A 19,312-nucleotide genomic window follows, 5' to 3' on the forward strand; every position below is an offset into this window, starting at 1 on the left:
TTCCTGCCCCTCACTCCGTGGGAGCAGCGCTGTGGCCTTGGCACAGTGCACTGCCAGCACACTCAGAGTCACCACTAAAGCCAGGAAATCCGTGCTCTGAGCCTCAGCAGCATATCACACCTGCCTCTCCTGGCTTCCCAACACCCTGGCTGAGTTATTCACCTGAGCAGGGGCAGCAGATTTAGCACCTCACTGCAGGAGAAGGTAGGGAAGGGTTAAGGGCCAGAACACAGCTGAAAACCAAGGAGCACTCGATTGCTCTGGGACGTTTCATACAACACTAATCACTTCATCTGATTTTAATTCCTGACACCAAATCAGCATATAGCTTTTCAAAGGAAATCTTGTCCCAGATTGCAAGGTAATCAATCACAATTAATGTGGAAAGCAGCTTTTGCAACACCATCATGGCCTGTGAACCGAGCAGGAAGGACAGGGAAGGGGCTCAGAAACCTTGTTCAAGTACAGGCAGACAGGATAATTTGGGATGGGATTGGTCTGTCAGTGTCCCTGCATAGTAGTCAGTTTGGATTTTGCTTCTCCTCCAGGGCATGACCTGAGAAAGAGCGGGTTCTATGCCAACACTCTCCCTCCCCACCAGTGTGCCCTGTGCCAGGGGAGCCACATTCTCCCCACAAGCTGCTGGAAACCACATTTCCATCAAAGTGATTTTTCCTTAAACCAGAAAAAATGGTCAAGAGGATGGTGCCAGCCTCTGGTTAGTGGTGACAGTGACAGGACAAAGAGCCATGGCCATAAAATACAACACAAGTTCCACCTCAACACAAGTAAGAACTTCTTTCCATGAGGGTGGCAGAGCCCTGGAACAGCTGCCCATGGAGGGCTGGAATCTCCCTCTGTGGGGACATTCCAAACCCACCTGGACGTGTTCCTGTGTCACCTGCTTTGGGTGACCCAGCCTGGGCAGGGCACTGGACTGGGACACCTCCAGAGGTCCCTTCCAAGCTGTGATCTTGTGAAAACTGTTCCAGGTATAACCCCATGCCCAGAGAGAAATTCTGATGCAGCAGTGAGGGCATTAACCTGGATTTTGAGCTATGGTTTAGAGCCCCCCCTCTGCCACCTGCAGAGTGCAGAGCCAGGAAAAGGCTTCAAAACATGGAAAACTCCTTGTTCAAGCCTTGCTGGTCTGCCACAATAACCTGAAAGATACTTTGATACTTAAGTGCCTCCTATCAATACACTGTCCAATTAGCCACATATAATTAAAAAAAATAAAATTAATGTTCAACTTGGCCATATGCAGCAGCTGCCCCAAGTCCCTCCCAGGTGATCCAAAGCACTGCAGTCACCACGAGTGCCTCACAGAACAGTAAGTAAATGAGTCTGGGGTTTTTAATAATAAAATAATAACCCCCCCAGCCATGCAGTGCAAGGGGCAGGGCTGCACAGACAACACGTGCAGGCACAGCACAGAGAAAAGGCACTTTCTGGAACACGTGAATCACACTCAGTCAACTGGCCTTGAATGGAAAGTCTTTTCCTTGATTAGCCGTGCAAACCCCAAAGTCAAAGATCATTAAAAGAGGAAAGAAAATCAAGTTTTAACTAATTCCAGCACTTCCACCGTTTCACTGGATCTCCTGCACACAGGTAAGGAGTTTTGTTGGAAGCCTTTCACAAGCAGCAGGGCTGAGGGGAGACCACCTCTAGCCTGGCACTGGTTTAATTATTTACACAGAGTTAATGAGTACCAGACTCTCCTCCTAAACTCGCACAGGGTGCATAGTCCTACAGTCATTTGGACTTTAAATCCACCCTCGGACTGTTATGAAGTACAAAACTCCAAACAAGCCTCCAGGAAGGATCCCACAGAGAGCAGAGGGAGCCCAGGACCCTGGCAGAGTTCAGGTGGCAAAGCAGGACAGTCCAACCCCTCCAACACAATTCCCACAGTAACGTGGAAGCAAAGGGAGACATTTTGCAACATAACCAGAGAGTTTCTCTCAAGGAAACAGGGGCAGGCACAAAGCCACATGTGTTTAAGGGCAGGTTACTGTGCACTTTTGCCTCTGCTCTCCACATCTGGAGAGACCAGGACAAGAGATACTCAATTAAGGTGATTTGAGCTAGAATATTTTCCCTAACATCCAAAGCACTGAGGCACAGAGGCAGCCTCGCCGTGTTTGTGCTGCCTGTGCTCAGGTGTGGATGATCCTGCCCTGGAGCAGGACAGGGGGGCTTAGTGACCTTCCCAACTCACCCCCAAGACCTTTGCTCAACAGGGAAAGCCCCATCACCAAAGAGACAACACAGGAGAGGAACCAACAGCAAGATCTGTCAGGTAGCACAGCCCACACTGCATGTTCTCCTCACCAAAATGATCAAATTCAGCACTGAAACCCAAACCAGAATGGCCATTTCCAGAGCAGCTGCCTCCCTCCCTGTCCTGTGCCTGGTGCCCACAGTGCTGGAGCCCCTGGCCTGGGCAGGGGGAGCAGGTCCAGCCCCGAGCAGAGCCATCCCCACACCCCAGCACCCTGCAGGGCCAGCTGGGGCTGGGCCCAGGTTTTCCAACACTCCTGCTGGCTGCTCACAGGTGCCAGGACCTGCTGACATCAGAAGGGAAATGGTGATTTTTCAGGGTTTCTCTTAGTCAAGCCTGAATGAAATTTCACAAGTGAGTGGAGGGGAAGAAAGTACTTCTTTAACCCATTCATCCTCCCCAGGAGGGAAAGAGCCCTCCCAGCTTCAAGAGTTTTTCTTTGAGAAGAGTCACAGAATGTCTAAGGGTAGAAAGTCTTAAGTGGCAGAAAGTCAGGGCCACCTTTGGCCTCAGCCTCCTCCCAGCCATGTCCAAGATATCCCCATCACATCCCACCAAAACAAAGTCACCTCTGGTCTCCTCTGGCTCCCCACATGGCCAAGCACCCACAAAACCAGGACAAGGAGCAGGCTCTGCTCCTCCAACTGCATCAGGGGTCCCAGAAACTACTGCTCACATCTAACCCTGAGCTTCTTGGACCAATTTAGGCTTAATGTTAATTATCCAGGAAAGAGAGAGGAAGTTAAAAAAAGAGAAAAAGAAAGAAAGTTAATAGCAATTGAATTTGTCCTTGAAAGAGTTTCAGTTACCAGAGCTGGCTCAAGGAAATAATGACATGCTGGTTATCACATGAAATGCCAATAACTGTAATGGAGCAGCAGGTTTTTTAGAATTATTTACACAAACTGATTTTTCACGGGAATTTCATAGGAATTATGACATACACAATGTATCTCCACTCTCTCACTCTCTCATAGATACTTCTTTACCCTATTAACAGAATTAACTGATCCCCTTATTTGATCCTACACACTTTTGTCCCTTTTTTCTCCCAGTAAAAAACGAAAAGAACACGATTAGAAATTAGACTCCAGCTACATTTTACTCTTAACACCTAAAGCCACAAGAAATATTTGCTAAGAAATTCTGAAGCAGCTTTTATTAAGTTTACCTGTCATTATGCATCATCCTTTAGGTTTCACTACAGAGAACTCATGCCCACGTTGTGTAAATACTCACTGAACTGTCACTTAAAACTCAGAAACACTCCAGAAAGACACTGTGGCAAACCTGGAGATGCTCCTCTTGATGCAGTGCAAGAACCCTGGGAAGTGCTCGAGCTGCAGGACTGAACTGCTGGGTTACAACACAGGGAAGAGTCAGGAGTGGGAACCCCTCCTTCACCCATGTGTTAATACATGATTAATCCATCTCTGATTAGGACATGGAACTGGTAAAATATGTACAGGAGCTGAGTCCTGGGAGAAGCAGCTGCTCCTGTTGCAGCCCTGGGTGCTGCTTCAAGCACAGAGCTCCATTAAAAGGGTCTCAATGTATTCAGCTAATGCCAGGGAGGGAAGCTGGGGTCACACTCACAGCACAGGATGAGATTCAGAGGATTCACATTCCCCTCTCCACCCTTCCCTGGTGCCTCAGCTCTTCCCAAAGTTCCCACAGCAGCAGCTCAGCTGCTGAGGAACAGGCACAGTGGGAATTCAGACCCCACGTTCCACCCCTACTTAACAGCGAAAAAGAAAGGCTGCCTGAACCCCCAGCTCCTGGAGAACTTCAGCCCTAAAGAACCAAAAGCAGCATCTCCAGCCAGCAGAGAGGATGTTAAATTTGGGATTGGCATTTTCCTAGGCTCGACTGATGGGCACAGCGTGGTGCCCCCCAAAAGGACACGAGGTTTATCTCCAGGGGAGGACTGCCCTCTTTCCCAGGGAAATCAAGAAAGCAGCAGCTCCTCTGGTTCCACCTGGGAGCAGGGGGGACCTGGACACAGCCCAAGCAGTTCTGTTCCTGTGAGCCAAAAAACAGCTTTTTTCTTCCCATCCCACTTGTCACTCACTTCCAGCTGGAGATTTATGGCTCTGGCTAATAGACATCCAGTCCAGTTTTCCCCCAGCCCGTGCATAAATTAAAGACTGAACTTTTTGCAGTCAGCACACAACAGAAAAAACTTTTGTAGGACTTTTAAAGAACATTTTTTTCCCCAGCAGAAAGGCATCTCTTCCTTTCTGTCCCACCAGAACAAAAGGGGAAATGTTGTTTTCCACCCCTGCTGATGGTTTAAGGACCATTCCAGAGGGAAAAAAAGCAAGTGGCTAAATATTGACAGGATTATCTTTTCCATCCCCCCAACCACATTTGCTGCCTTCGGTTTCTGTTTTGCTGCTGCTGCTCCTTGAGAGTTTCCAGCATTTCTGGCAGGAATTGGGCAATGGCATTGCTGATGAGCTGCTCCCCAGAGCAATCCCTCACACAGGAGTTGCAAATCAAAGAAAAAATCAGACTTACTAGCCTGAGAATTTTAAATACTCAGAATAAGAACTGGAAAGGGCATTTTCTCCTCTAACATTTTAATTACCAAGGGCACAGATGCAGAGGGTGAAAGCTGGATTTCCAATTGGTGGCGTTCCTTTGAAAAGAGGAAGGGAGAAAAGTGGTGGAAAAGTCGCGTATGAGGTAACAGATAAAACCAACAGCTGCACTATTAAGCCTAATTTTAGACATTATTTTCTCTCTGAAGGAAAGCTGCTGGGATTTTTAGCACAGCCCTCATGGAACGTGTGATACGTCTGTAACACAGGAACCACTGACCAGAGTTCTCAAATGAGACAACAGAAAAAACCCAAAGCTTTATGAATACACCAAGCTTATGAGAACAGTCAGGCACAGCTTTGTAAGAGAACATTTGACTGTCCTGCCTCCCCCAGCCCGCTTTCTAATATTATTTAAGAACAGGGAAGCAGTTCTGCCTGCTTGTTGAGGGAAAACAGGAGGTTTTCCTGTTTTCAGAAACAGGAAACAGAAGTTGTAACAGGTAAAAGGAATAAAACTGGGCAGTTTCAGGAAACCACCAAGTATTCTAGCCTCCCCATAAAAGGCCTGAAAGTCAAACATAAAACCTTTCAGAAACCAAATTTCTGTCTTGCAACAAACAACATCATTACAAGAGAGACACAATAGGGAGAAACCCTCCCCTAGCCCAGATAATAAATAAGGATTCACAGGGCAACTCAATTAAACTTCATAAAAAGCAGTAGGCAAGCCTTGCTAACCCCATTTCACCACAACACTCGAGTGGTTTGTCCTGGGTTTCCCAGTAAACTGGTGGTGATAAGGGCAGGGAGAAATAAAAGCTCCAGCTGAGAGTGAGGATTGAGTTTTCATGTCCTGTCTCCCACACACATCCTGCCTGGAAACACTGGACACCTCCAAGCTGGGCATCAGGGAGATGGTATTGCAGAAAATGAGAGATTTTAAGAGAATCAGGACAACTCCTGGTTGACTTCAGACTGTTTAAAAAAGATAAAGCAGCAAAACCTCCTGTGTCCACACCAGGATTAACAAGATTTTACCAACAAAGTCAAAGTAGCGCAATTTTCCTGCTTTTCCTAAAACAGCCAAGCCCCAAAATCGCTCATTCACAGAAAAGGAGATGCACCACTCTCCTTTTTGTTGGAAAGCTCCAGTGCACAGCACACAACTCGAGGGCTCCTGACATTACAATGCAAAGCAAGGAAAAACCACAAGCCAAGAGGAGCCAGGTCCCAATTTCCCATTCCAAGACTTCGCAGCTCACTGGCAGCACGGTGCCTTTTGGTGCCAATTTTGTTTTAAACCATATTTCCAACAACGTCTTTCATGCCTCACTCGCTACTAAAGTCGGAATCAAAGTCAACAAAAAATAGCTATTGTATGGCAACAGGCCCAAAAGCATTTTTTTTTTAATTAACATGAGATTTTTAAACTGCTTTCACTGAACTTATAACAGAGGCCTTGAGATGCTGGGGCACCTGTGGGGAGGTTATCCAAGGTGCCAATGTCTAATGTGATCCAAAGAGTTCTCCCATTACAGGAGACACTTTGTTGTAGCCAAAGCCTGAGAAATGCCCATCTATTAAAGGCAGGGAAGTCCTTTCTCTCAAGCAGTTTCCTTTAAATACCAAGACTCTGGGAAAACTGGCTTATTACTAAGAGCTGCTGCATGCTCTGAGGGGGAGCAGGTGGAAACAAATCCACAGGAGAGCTGAAACCAGGACCCATGGCCTGGCCTCTTACAAGTCATTCCCACAGCAAACCAAGGATTTCTCATCCCACACACTGCAAATCAGCCATCCTGATCCTATTCTGTGTTCCCCAGCTAGAAAGATCATCTGGGAAAAAACACCAAGTCCCCAAAACCACGGAGCACCCTCGTGTTCCCTGGGCTCCCAGTCAGCACCTCCTCCCCGGCCGTGGGTGAAGTGTCCCTCAAGGTTACACACAGGAGCCACCCCTGTGTAACTCTGGTGTGACCACACAACTCCTCTCACTGCAGGGAACATTCCACCCAAACAACTTTCACACCAGAAATTACTGGGCCTTTCTTGATGAGCAGAGTGATGAAACCCTCGTGGTGACAGCGCTCAGAATTCCTGAAGAGTACCTAAGGAGGGATTAAAGGCACCACCCTGCTTCTCATCCCCAAACTCAGGTCTGTGGCCCCCAGGATTCCCCAGCCTGCCCCAGGAAATGTTCCCTGGGAGGTTTCTGGCAGGTCAGGCACCCTCTGCTCTGCTCTCCCAGAGTTTATCAGGAGTTGGGTGGGAAGTACCCACTCTGCTCATTGCTGTGTGAGACAAAGACACAAAGCTTTAAATTCTCCTAATCCAGGGAATTTAGGAGTACACAGCACAGGAGGCTGTAATTCAGGGCTGGAATGTTATTATTTATCAACCTTTTCTTGTGGGCAGCACAGATGACACGTGGAAGCTCTTCTCATCAGAGATCTCTGCTCTTTGCTTTTTCCGGCAGAAAAAAAGGAATTGTCAGTTCAAGTCCAATAATCCTTGGCACAAAAAGGACTGGGAGGGGAAAGTCACTTGGTTTTTGAGATGAGGGGGTTGCTGGTTTACTTTTTACATTCACCATTTGTCCTTCCTCAGGTCCAACTATTTCTCAGAACAACTATTCATTAATAATTCCAGTTGATGGGACTACTTACTCAGGTATTCCTAACTCACTGTGTCAGCAGCTCGTGGAATTAAGTGAAATTCATTTGCCAAGACAGAACAAGCTCCTTTTACAGATTTGTACCAGAGAACTGACAGAAGTGAACTGCAGGGAAATACCAGAGAAGTTCAACCTGACTCCATGTTTTAGAACACATTTTATCTAAATTGAGAATTTTCAGGATTTACAAAGTAAGTACTTTGTTTGTGCATCCATGGAACACATGGCCATACTCCTGAGCAGCTGAAACCTCCCCTGAGGATGCTCCAACACTTACTACCAGTCACCACTGGATGTTTGATGGCCCCAGCAGAGCAGCTCTGCCCTCTGGGAGAGCACAATTCCAACCTGAAAGAAAAGCCAACCCAACCACTCAAGGCACTGCAGCAGAGGGTGCCTTTGGTACAAACAACTGGGAACAAGTGAGCAGTTTTCAGATCAGTGCAGGAGAAGTCCTGAGCAAGGAGGGAAGCTCTGGAGGCTGCAGGTCACCCTGCAGGTATCGAATGTCTCCGACCCCGGCCTGAAGTTGGAGCAAAGCACACAGAATGAAAAGGGAAGTTTAGTCCTGCATGAGACCACCACAGGCCTTGGAGATGCAAGTCTGAGCACAGAAAGGAACCTGGCTTTAATCAAGGTTTTCAGATAAAGATACCAGCACCTCTTTTTCCCATATCTAAAATGTCTGATGCTGTACTGCCTGCTCCTCTGCACATTGCCTGGCCATTCCTATTCCAGCTAAGAGGGAATCCTACACATACAACAATAAAGATAATCCTCAGTTTGCTTTTCCTGGTTCCACTCCTCAGAAGACTTGTGACACTGCTGAGCCTGACCACAACCAGCACCTGAAGTCTCTTGGAAGTGCCTGTATTTATTGAGGGGGAAGGAGAAACATCAGTTCTCACTCAACACAGGTCAAAATGTGCCCTAAGACACCGAGCTGGAGACTCCTATCCTGTATCACAGTTCTGTTGAATGTAAATTGATAATTCTTGGTAACCGACCAATTTCAGTGTTTTGGCCACAAGTTTGGTTCCGATTGTTTGGTTGTTTGGGGATTTTTTTCCTTCTTTAGGCTGTAACACACCCCAGAACCCCCCAACATGCTCCCATCTAATAAAGAACCCAAACAGCCCCAGTTTTGAAAAGGGCCAAAACCAGGCAGGAACAAACGCATCCTCAGACCCATCAAAGAAATCATTTATACCAAGGGGAAAGTCACATAACCAAAATAAACAGCAAGCCCATTGTGCGGAGCAGCCCTGCCACCGTTCCGACAACACAGACTCTATTCCAGGCTGAATCCAACATCACAAGGAAAATAAAGGCAAGGTACAAACAACGTGCCCTCGCCCCCCGTTGGGCCCGGGGCAGAGGGACGCGGGGCTCAAGGTCAGGCCGGGGGATGCGGAGAGGGGCGCGGGGCTGCCCCGGCCCGGGCCCGGCGGAGGAGGCGAGTGTGGAAGTTTATGAGCTCATCAGGATGGTTGTACCATTACATCAGAGGCAATTATAAATGGCCAAGAGCAGGGGATGGGGAGCCAATCAGATCACAGATGGGATGTCAACCTAAGACCAACTGTCTCCTGGCTTTGACAGAAGGATTTTACCTCCATAATTCAAATCCCAAACCCAAGCGATCCGCACTCGCTGCTCCCATCGCCCAGCTCCCCGCCAGCGCTCCCGCCCCGGCCCGCGGCCTCTCCGCCCTTCCCGCGGGCCCCGCGGCCCCGCCGGCCCCGGCGGGCCCTGCCCGTCCCGCCGGACCCCTCCGGACCCCGCGGGACCCCCCCGGGCCGGCGCCGGGGGTCGCGGGGCCGCGGGAAGGGCGGAGGGGCCGCCGGGGCCGTGGTTTGTCCCGGGCGCGCCCCTCGCCGCCCCGGCCCCCCGCGCCCGGCCCCGCCGGGGCCTCGCCGCCCGCCCCGAGCCCCGGCCCCGGCAGAGCCCCCCCGGGGCGGCGGGGAGCCCGGCGGCGGCGGGCCCGGGAGCCCCGCACAAAGGCCGGGGAGGAGGAGGAAGGGAAGGCGGCGAGGCAGCCATTTTAGAGAGAGCGAGCAGCACAGACAATGGCAGCGCCCGGCAGCGCCGGCCCGGCGGGGGGAACCCGCGGGAGAGCGGCCGCCGCCACCCCGAGCCCCCCGAGCCCCGCGCCCCCCGCCCGGCCCCGAGCCCGGACCCCCCCCCCCCGGCCCGGCCGGTACCTGCTGGCTCCTGCCGAGGCTCTGTCCCCCGCCGCCGCTGCTCCCGGGGCTCATGGGCGCGTGGTGGCTCCTCGGCGGGGCCCCGCCGGCCGCTGCCCAGCCCTGGCCGCTGCCCCCGCCGTACTGCGAGACCATGTCGGCGGTGCCCTTGGCGGCGGCCGCCCCGTCCTGCGGCCCGGCGCTATAGTCGCCCCCGGGGTACCCCTGGTAGGCGCGGGCGGAGCTGGGGGAGGTGAGGAGCTGGTTGAGGGTGGGGGTGGCCGTGGGCTGCGGGGTGGTGCCCCCTCCTCCCGCGCCGCCGGCGGCCGAGGGACCCATGACCCCGAAGCGCTGCTGCTGCTGCTGGAAGGCGGCGGCGGCGGCGGCGGCCGCGGGGGACTTGGCGGCCGGCGGCGCGGAGCCCCGGGGGGAGCTCAGGGCGTAGGCCTGGGGGGGAGGCGGGTAGGAGCCGGCGCTGCGCCCGGCCGCGTAGTAGGAGTTGTACTGGTGGTTGGGGAAGCCGTGCTCGGCCCCGGCGCCGTGCGAGTTCTGCGGAGGGGGCGGCCCCGCGGGGGCTCCCGCCGGCCCCGGGTAGTTCTGCTCCAGGCCCCCGCTCTGCAGCGCTGCCATGCCAGGGCTTTGTTGTCCGCCATGTTGGTGGAAGGCAGCGGCGGCGCCCCGGCCGTAGGGCTGCCCGAAGCCGTAGGCTGGCGGGGGCAAGGCGGCCGGGTGGGAAGGGGGCGGCTGCTGCTGCTGCTGCGGCGGCGGCTGCGGCGCCCCCACCCCGTCGCTGCCGCCGCCGCCGCCACCGGGCGGCTCCGGGAGGTTATTGTTCAGGGTGGCGGCGGCGGCGGGCCTGGGGCCCGGGTTCCCGTTCGAGCTCTTCAGGTCGGACTCGGCCCCTGCGCCCCCTCCGTTGCTCTCGGCCCCGTCCTGCAGCTCCTTCCCCGACGGGCCCTCGCTCTCCGCCTGCTTCTCGCCGCGCTCCGCCGCCGCCGCCTCACCCCCCGCCTCCTCCGGGGGACAATCCCGCTGCTGCGCCTCCGCTTTCTTCAGCTCGGATGGAGCCGGGGCGCCCAGGCTGCTGGCGGCGGCGGGGGCGACCTGAGCAGCCATGATCCCCCCCCTCCCCGCCCGGCCACCCCCCCGGACCGGTCCCCCCGAGCTGCTCCCTGCCTGGCCGGCCGGCGTGAGGCCTCGCTGCTCTGCTCTCCCCGCTCAGGCGGCGGCGGGCGGCTCTTCAGGGCAGCGGGGGCTCATTCCCCCCCGGCCTGCTCGGCGAGGCGGGGAGGGCTCCGCTGGGCTGGGCTTCCCGGGGCCTGGCCCCGCTGTACCTCCTCGGTTGCAGCCGGCGGAGAAAGGGGAGGAGGAGGGAGTGGGGGGGAAGGAGGAGGAAAGGGGGGGTGGGGGGGGACCCGGGACGGGGCTCCCGGTGCGGGAGAGGCGGGAGGGAGGGAGGGGGGACACGGCGGGCGGGCGGGCGCCGTCCCCGGAGCGGGGCCGAGCGGCGGCGGGGCCGGGCTGGGCGAGCTCCGACTCTGCTCGGCCGAGCGGGCTCAGTCCGACACGAGGCTCAGCGCTGCCATTTTACCCAGCGCCGCGGCCGCCTGCCAAACCCGGAGCGGAGCGCAGCCCGGCCCGGAGCGGAGCCTCCCCCCCGTCACAAAGGAGGAGCGGGCCGGCCCCGGCCGCCGCCGGCGCGGAGCTGCCGCCCGCAAAACCCGCGGCGGATCGGCGGAGCCGGGGGCCGGGGGGCAGCGCTCCCCCGCCGCGGCCCGAGCCGCCCGGGGCGATCCCCGGGGGCGGCGGGCGATGTCCCGCGGCCGGAGCCCTCCGGGGCCGTGCTGGCCGCTCAGCGCCCGCCGGCCCGGGGGTTTCTGCCCGTGGGTTACCGAAGCGCCTCTTCTTTGTCCCTAGAAATTCCATTTAGAATTAAGCCCTCTGCGAGCTGTTAGCGGTTGTCATTTCCTCTCCGCTTGGCCGTGTCCCTCTGGAAAAGGCGTTGGCGGCGCGCCAGGGCTGTGACTGCACGCGCGGACAATCCAAGAAAGTCCGGCTCCCCTGCCTCTCCTGCCAAGGCGAGGGCGGTGGGCACGGAACCAGGAATTCCCAGATCCAAAACCACCTGAGCGCATCTAGACACAACACGTTGGGCAATGGGACAGGATGTGCTGGCACTCGGAGCCCAGCGCTGTGCTGGAGCTCCCCGGCTGTCAAGAGGTGAACTGGGAACTGGGCCATGCTCTTCTGCAACCCTTTCAGACCCAGATTCCCACCTCCTCCATCCCCGAGGCCTTGGCAGAGCGGTGCGAGGGAGGAGAGCGATGGACCTGGAGCTCCGTCCTGGACACAGCCTGGCCTGTGCCAGCGGGGGCTGAACCTGCCTCTTTAACTTCAGGTGGTGCCGGGCTGCAGCAGGACACGGGAGGGAGAAAAAGATGAGTTATTTGGGTTATAAATACCGAGTTCTTAGAAATCAGGACGTGGAGGTCTGGTAAAAATGGCAGGGATGGTGTGGGTTAGGCCTGGGGCCTGTGTACTGCTGTTCCTCTGGAATATAGAAATACTTGGAAAAGTAAACTTGAAGTGAATACAACTTTAAGATGAGAGAAAACATCAGAAAAGAGTGGAAAACATCAGAAAAGAGTGGGTAGGGAGCCAAAAGACACTCTGAGGTCTGAGGCTGCCATTTTAGATCACCACAAAACAGATAATGTGGCAGAAGTGACCCCTGTGCAGTGACAACAAACAGGCCTCAGCCCCAGCCCAGCACCCAGTGGGACACAGCACTGGAATCCCACTGGAGCTGAGCAAAGGCAAGTCCAGCACAGGAGGCAAAGCCTTGGGCAGCAGGACCGGGTCCCTGCCAGCACCTCCGTGTGTGCTGGGGATCAAGTGAAGGTGTCAGTGTCTACTGACAGCAACTCAGCCCTCACACCCATTAAAAAACTTATAATATGAAATACTTATCATCTAGAGTGCAGGTGGCGGAACAAAGGGGCTATTCCAAAGCTGGAAAGTGGGAAGGGAGGTGGGATATGGTGATAAATAGGAAAATTCTAAATGTTTTCTAGAGCAACAAACTGTCCCTCAGGCTCCAAACAAAGCACCTTTGCCATTTCTCAGCCTGCACAGTTGACTGTGCAACATGGAGCAGATCCCATCCAGCAAATTGGCTGGTCAGCCTTTCTCCTCAGCTGTAAATAAACTATTAGGAAAAAATGGGTAATAAATGATGATATTGGTATTGTGATAGTACTCAAGGCCTTCACAAGAGTTGAAGGCCCAGTACAATGCTGAAATCTCACATGGGAGGCCTGTGGCTTTATTAAGATGTGTATGGACCACAGAGAAGGAAAAACACCAAGATATTGTTCTTCAGAAGACTTTGGAAACTGTGGAACGTGCTGGAATGAAAATTGATCTACATCCTCTATCAGAGGAGTTGTTTGATGAAATCGTAGGTTCTGGAAAGACAAAGGAGAAGAGAGGGATAACTCCTCCAGTATCAGGCTAGACTCTCAAACATGAAGCCCAGTGTTCTATTAATGTCCATGGTACCCCACAGCACCAAAACACTGTTCCTTGGGTATTTCATTTGCACTAAACTTTAAAAAGCACAAACTGGAGAGAATTCTGCCATGTAATCCCAGAACCATCTCAAGCACCCACCTTCCCAGCCCCAAAGATACATCTGCTTCAGGGAGTAAAGCCCCACCATGTCACCAAGCATCACCAAAAGTTTAACCACTTCACTTCAGGAGCCTGGGAGGCAGCTCAGGCGCATCCAGGCAAAGATCCTGAGCTCACACCTCTCTACCTGTGTTGGTCTCTTGGAACCCCCTCCAAGGAGCATTATGTCAGACTATGAAACCCGGTGTTGGTAGTAATGTGAAAAGCAGCCTGGATTCCCCAGCCACCCACACAATGAGGAGACACTCACTTTACCAAATGTTTGTGAAAGCTGCAGCAGATTTTGGAATACGCCTCATCAATGAGGCCCTGGCACTTTACTCGATACTGAGGCATTCAGTGAGTTCCCAGCCATGAGGACTGGGAAGCAGATGACAGCACAGCTCTTAACAACATTGCCACCTAAGAGCTGAAAGTCTTCCCGCCGGTCCCGCTGTCCCAGGATGTCGCCACCATCCATCGGGACCGGCAGGGACTTCTCCCTGCAGCACATCCTCACTTTTCCCAGGCGGAGCCATCCCCGCCCGGCAGCGGCGGCCGTGCTCCCGTGTCCCCGTGTCCCCAAGTGCCGAGCACGCTTCCCTCAGCCCGGCCCGGCTCCCGGCTCTCAGATAGGCTGGGAAAGCAGCGCTCACATGGCCCTGCAGGCCACCGCCACCGCGCTGCCTCCTCCTGACTGGAAGTCTCCTTCATGAAGGTGGCCGTGCCATTTAACCCAGCACTAAGGCAGTTTAGGAAACCTGGTCTAGATTAGAGTACTAGAAACAGGAGTAGTGTCTCCCCCCTCCACGAAAAAAAAAAAAATCGGGTTCTGCCAACTGTGTGATGGCAAATATGGACTGAATCGTTGACATGGAAACCGGACTAAAGTCAGCGCTGCCTCGGCTCAGCTCGCACACACAAGTTATCATTATCCAGCCTTTCCCTGGCTACAAACACGGACTGGATCCGGCTGCCGGAGCCGGCTGCAGCTCCCGTGATAAAGTCTGAGCGAGCGAAGGGAGCTGGGCAGGAATGGATGGAGCTGTTGGGGAAGGATGCTCTTCCCCTGCACCGAGAGGCACCGAGAACAAGAGACCCATCTATTATAATCCATGGGGCGCCCTGTAAAAGATGGAATGGAGCCGGGAGGGTTATTTGCTGTATATAGCTTCTCTTATAGGGTTTTTCCTAAAGAAAATCACATTTCCTGTCAATGTTTATATTCGCCCAGCCTATTCCTTGCAGTGTTTGAGCTGCTGTTGTATCTGGGTTAAGCACTCTCCTTGTGGCTCCATCACCACTAAGATGGATATGATTTGAATTATTTGTTTGCTGGGCATCATGTGAGACAACGCTCACTTATCCACTTCAACATAATGCTAAAATATTGTATAATCTCGCTTTCTGGGGAGACACAATGGCTCTGCGCTGTGAGTGCCATTGTAACTGTCCCTTGGCTGAATGCAGCAGCTCAGCTCATAGGCAGGCGTGGATTTTCCGGGGGTTTTGCTGCTTCCCACGCCAGGTTCCCCCGGGCAGGGAGCGAGCCCCGGCTCGGGCGCCCCGCGAGAGCCCGCTGGTGACATCTGACAGCGAGCTGCGAAACTTTGGATGCATTTTAAGGCAGGAAAGTGGACTCGGCCTGACTCGAGGAAATGCATTATTTTAGCAGCACCGGGGAGGAGGAGGAAAAAGCGAAGCGGAGTTTGCGGAGGGGAAGGGACGCGGGAGCGCAGCCCCCGCACATCCTGCGCGACCCCCGCGGGCCGGGGGCGGCCGGGGCCGGGGCCCCCCGTGTCCCGCAGCGCGGCCGCCCCGGCGGGGAAAGGCGGGGGCAGCGCAGGTCTGGGGGGCACATTGTGCGGATTCGGGGCTGAGCCAGGAGAACAGCGCTCACCCTGCAGTGAAAGTAAGGGTGGGGGTGGAATTTAGTCATTCCAGGGAAAATTGGGGGATATTGGGAAGGGGAGGAAAACAATAATGAAGTGCGGGGAAAGACGAAGCCCCTTTATTCGATACCCGGGGCTGCACCCCGGCTGCCCTCAGACAGCAGCGCTCCGGTGCGCTCGGGGAAGGAAGAGTAAATCTACTTAAAAAAAAAAAAATAAAAAAAGAAATGAAAAAAGAAAAAAGAAAAAAAAAAAAAAAAAAAAAAAAAAAAAAAAAAAGAAAAAAAAAAAAAAGGGTAAAAAAGAAAATCAAAACACGGACCGGAGTTTGCAAAAACCCCTGCACTGGATCCGGAGCCAACCGTCTGTTTTCCCTGAATCCCACCAGATTTGGGAGCTCTCGGGTGGGTTGGCAAAGCGACCGCGTTCTACTGCGAACCCCACTGTGAAGAGTTAAAAAAAGGAGGAAAAAAGGCTTTTAAACCTGCGGAAAGAGAGAAAGATCTGAACTCTGGGCCTGGATTTTCCCACTGAAGGGAAACTTATTGTGTTCCAAATCCTTGGGACCTGGCGAGGCCGTGCGGGAGGGGTCAGCAGCAGGTTCTCCTGTCTGGAAAAAACTGTCCCTCGGCCTTTCCCCCACCTCGGCGCCCCTTTTCAATGGGGTGTAAAAAACATCCCCTCGCGTGAAAACCTACCCTCCTAAAGTGTATTTTTAGAGAAGTTTGAGTTCAGGCGTCACGACTGGGGAGGGGGGGGTGCTGCGGGAGAGGCAGGCGCTGAGAAAGAAGGTTTTTCCCCCCTTTTCATCAAGCTCTTGCACTGCCATTTTCCCGAGACAGGGAGGGAGCGAGGGAGGGAGAGCGGAGCGACAGACAGCGCTGGCGAGGAAGTTTCTCACGGCAACTGCGGGCTGGATCGGGAACGGAGCCTTTTGTTCCCGGCAAGTTCAGCAGGAGAGAGAGTTGGAGCCTGCTGGAGAGAAAAACCAGCGGAGAAATAAAATGGAGGGAAGTAGGAAGAGAGGAGAAAGAGCTGGTGCTGGGCTGAGATTAACTGCAGAGCACCGCGCTCGGGTGTGCGCGGCATTTATTTAGAAAGTTGGTGTGGTAGCCTGAGGCAGAAATCCCTCGTTAAGTGCATGGGAATGAGTGAGAGACCCAAGGACACGCAGCGCTGGGCAGGAAGTGGAATTTTCCAAGGGGTTCACATCCTTCGGTGCTCCTTTTGCCAAGATTTGCTCTCCTCGCTCGATGAAGGCTGCCTCCTAGAGACACCAGGGAAAAGGCCTGAAAAATGTGGCGTGCTGTAGGCCTGTTTAAACCGAATAATTAAAGGTTGGGGACACCCTCCCTTAGAGGTGGCAGCGCGGTCTGAAGCCCAGATGCAATGTGGGGTACTGCCCTGCCTCCCCCCGGTGTCCCTTTCTCCCTGTGAGTGTTGAAACACGGTGCATGGTGACCATGATCTCGGAATGGGGTGAAAAGTCACCTAAAACCCAGCCCCCCCTCGATTTAACGCTTAGACACACATTCAGTATATCCCATATTCATATCCACAACTGGTTTTGTCCCCCGGCGCACGCAGCTAATCCTTCACCCCAAACCACGCGTGCTCTTTGCGTGTATGCAGAGCCAGAATGTGAAATAAACTTGTCTGAATTAACCCCCAAATCGCTGACAAACATCCATCCCTTTAGCAGGCACCCAGGAAAAGGGAGCAGAACTTTAATCCCCTCATTATTTGTACACTCGGTCTAGCTGGAATTAAAAAAAGCAAGAGTCTGATCTCGAGGAGAGCGAATTTTTCGGCACAAGTTCGGGGTTTAGTGAGGTGTCCCGAAAATACCATTTGATTAAAAGCGTTCATCAGCTTGTGCCTTCTCGGCAGGGCAGGGGAGAAGCTGCGGTGCCCTGTGAGAGCGCGGCGTGGCTGTGACAGCAGCTCGGCGAGACACCACGTGGGAAAGCCGAGTTCGGGATTTAAACGTGCTCTTCCACTCCGGCCATGAGGGAGGGAGAGCCTGACTTGGGGGAAAAGAAATAAATAAATCATGGAAAAAAAAAAAAAAAAAAGGCTTCGCGTGGAGCTCAGAAGCGACCTCTGTGGCTGCCGGGGACTGAAGTTCAAGAGCCCCGGGCTGGCAGCGCGGAGCAGATGAGGCTCGGGAAAATCCAGCAGCAGCAGGAATGGAAAAGGGGGTGTCGGGGGTCGGGGCTGCCCCTCCGCCCCGGGAAGCGCAGTCCCGGCCGGGTGGGAGCGGTCCCAGCCCCCCATCGGAGCTCCGTGTGGGAGCGCCCTGAGCCCCGCGGGGAACGCGGTGCCCGAGCCGTGCCCGGTCCCGGTGCCCCCCGGCCCGGACAGCGCTGCCCGAGCCCCGGGAGCAGCCCCCGGGAGCGGCCCCGGCCCCACCGAGCTGCCGGGCGGTTCGGTCCTGCCCTGCCCGGGCCGGGGGGCACCGCGGGGCACCGGCGGTCCCCGTCCTGCCCGGTTCCCGTTTTTCACACCGCCCTGCCCGGTGCCCGTCCCCGGCGTGTCCCCGGGAGCCGCCCCGCGCCGGGACCTCTGCGGGCCTGGGAAAGTTTCACAGGGAAACGTCAGGAAGCATCAGGCAGGAATTTCGGCGCATCCCGTGTTTTATGGTGGCGTTAACTTTTACATATTGGGAGTAATTAGCAGCGAGGCTGTTAAAAGCAGATTTAAATAACCGCCCCCCTCCCCCCTTTCTCTCCTTTCCCAAAATGGTCCAAATCCGGTTTACCTCTGACTCGACCCCCGCGAGGGGCAGAGGTGAGAGCGCAAACCCCACGGTTTGTCCATGTAGGCAGAAAAACACATTAAAACCCACATATTAATTAACAGGTCAATTAAATATATTTTTGCAATGGTTATTTTGGGTTCTACCCCCCCCCCCCTCCGCCCCCCAACTTTGTTTTAGTAAAGTGGGGAAACATATACAGAAACCCTCCTTGCAGTAGATGCTTTTTTTTTTTTTTTTTTTTTCCAAACGGAGCCCAGATGCTGGTCAGGATTAAGGTTACACCAAACACATTCTACATTGCCATTTTCCAAACAGAATAAAGCAGATGGAAAAGATGGAAGAGGATAAAGCAGGAACGGAGCAGCAGTGAAAACTGCAAGCCCTGCACTAACGCTGGGAGGACTGAGCTGGGATGCCAGGAGAGGCAGAAAGAAAGAAAGCAGGCGTAGCGCCGCTGCATATCACATTCTTCACAGTTAAAATGAGTATCTTTAATTAAACAGCTGTCAGAATTTGGGCTTTAAACCTTATATTTAAAACGGGAGAAGGAAATTGAGCTGTAGCTGATCACTGCGTCTCCTCAGGGCTCCGTCCTAGGGGATGTGAAAGCCACTGGCCGGGGGCCATCAGAGTACTTAAGTCTCTGCGTAATTTTAAACATCAGCAGCCCCGGTGATTTTAAGGATCTACTCCCTTAAAGTTAGCCATGCACTCAGCACTTTGCAGGATCCGCCCAGCACACTCAGAGCAGCTCTGAGCTCCAGAACATGAGTATCTGCACATCTGAGAAACAAAGAAAATCCTCTTTTCAATAGGCTAAACATTTCTCCTTTATTTCTAGGAGACACCAGTTCGTCCATACTGGGAAATTGGATCAGAGTGGAATAAAATCTCAAGGGGAAGTTAGCAGAATCTGTGCTTATTTGTGAAACACCACCGTTTGGCAAATTCAGATTTTAGGTGAAATTCTACAATAGTGGTTTACTCAGCACTGTGACTCAGTTCCATGATGTGCTTTGAAAATCTCTTGCAAAAACTGACTTTAAGAGATTTTGTTGGTATTATATAGGCACACACACGACACAGAGAAGGAACACACAAACTATTAAATATTCATGCCATGGGGAGAACACTTAGTAACGTCCCTTCATTCCAGCTGTACAAAGGCAGGCACAAATAACTGCTGAAAAAATGAATGACCCAAAACAACGGCAATATTCCACATAAACACGGCGCTGAGCAGCTTGCAAACATTGGCCAAGAAAGGGTCAAAGAGAAATTGTCCTTATCTACCTTT

The 19,312-nt window shown here is 53.6% G+C and overlaps 1 protein-coding gene across 1 annotated transcript in view; it reads right to left on the bottom strand.

The window, feature by feature from the left end:
• Positions 1–10,860, bottom strand: part of ARID1A (AT-rich interaction domain 1A) — a 53,152-nt gene extending 42,292 nt beyond the window's left edge. Inside the window, exon 1 of the mRNA XM_083879586.1 lies at positions 9,712–10,860. Coding sequence (XP_083735712.1) covers positions 9,712–10,806 — 1,095 coding nt within the window. The 5' untranslated portion in view covers positions 10,807–10,860. The remainder of the gene's footprint in view (positions 1–9,711) is intronic.
• Between the last annotated feature and the right edge of the window lie 8,452 nt (positions 10,861–19,312).

This window comes from Zosterops lateralis, assembly GCF_965231275.1.
Source record: "Zosterops lateralis genome assembly, chromosome: 28".
Taxonomy (NCBI): domain Eukaryota; kingdom Metazoa; phylum Chordata; class Aves; order Passeriformes; family Zosteropidae; genus Zosterops; species Zosterops lateralis.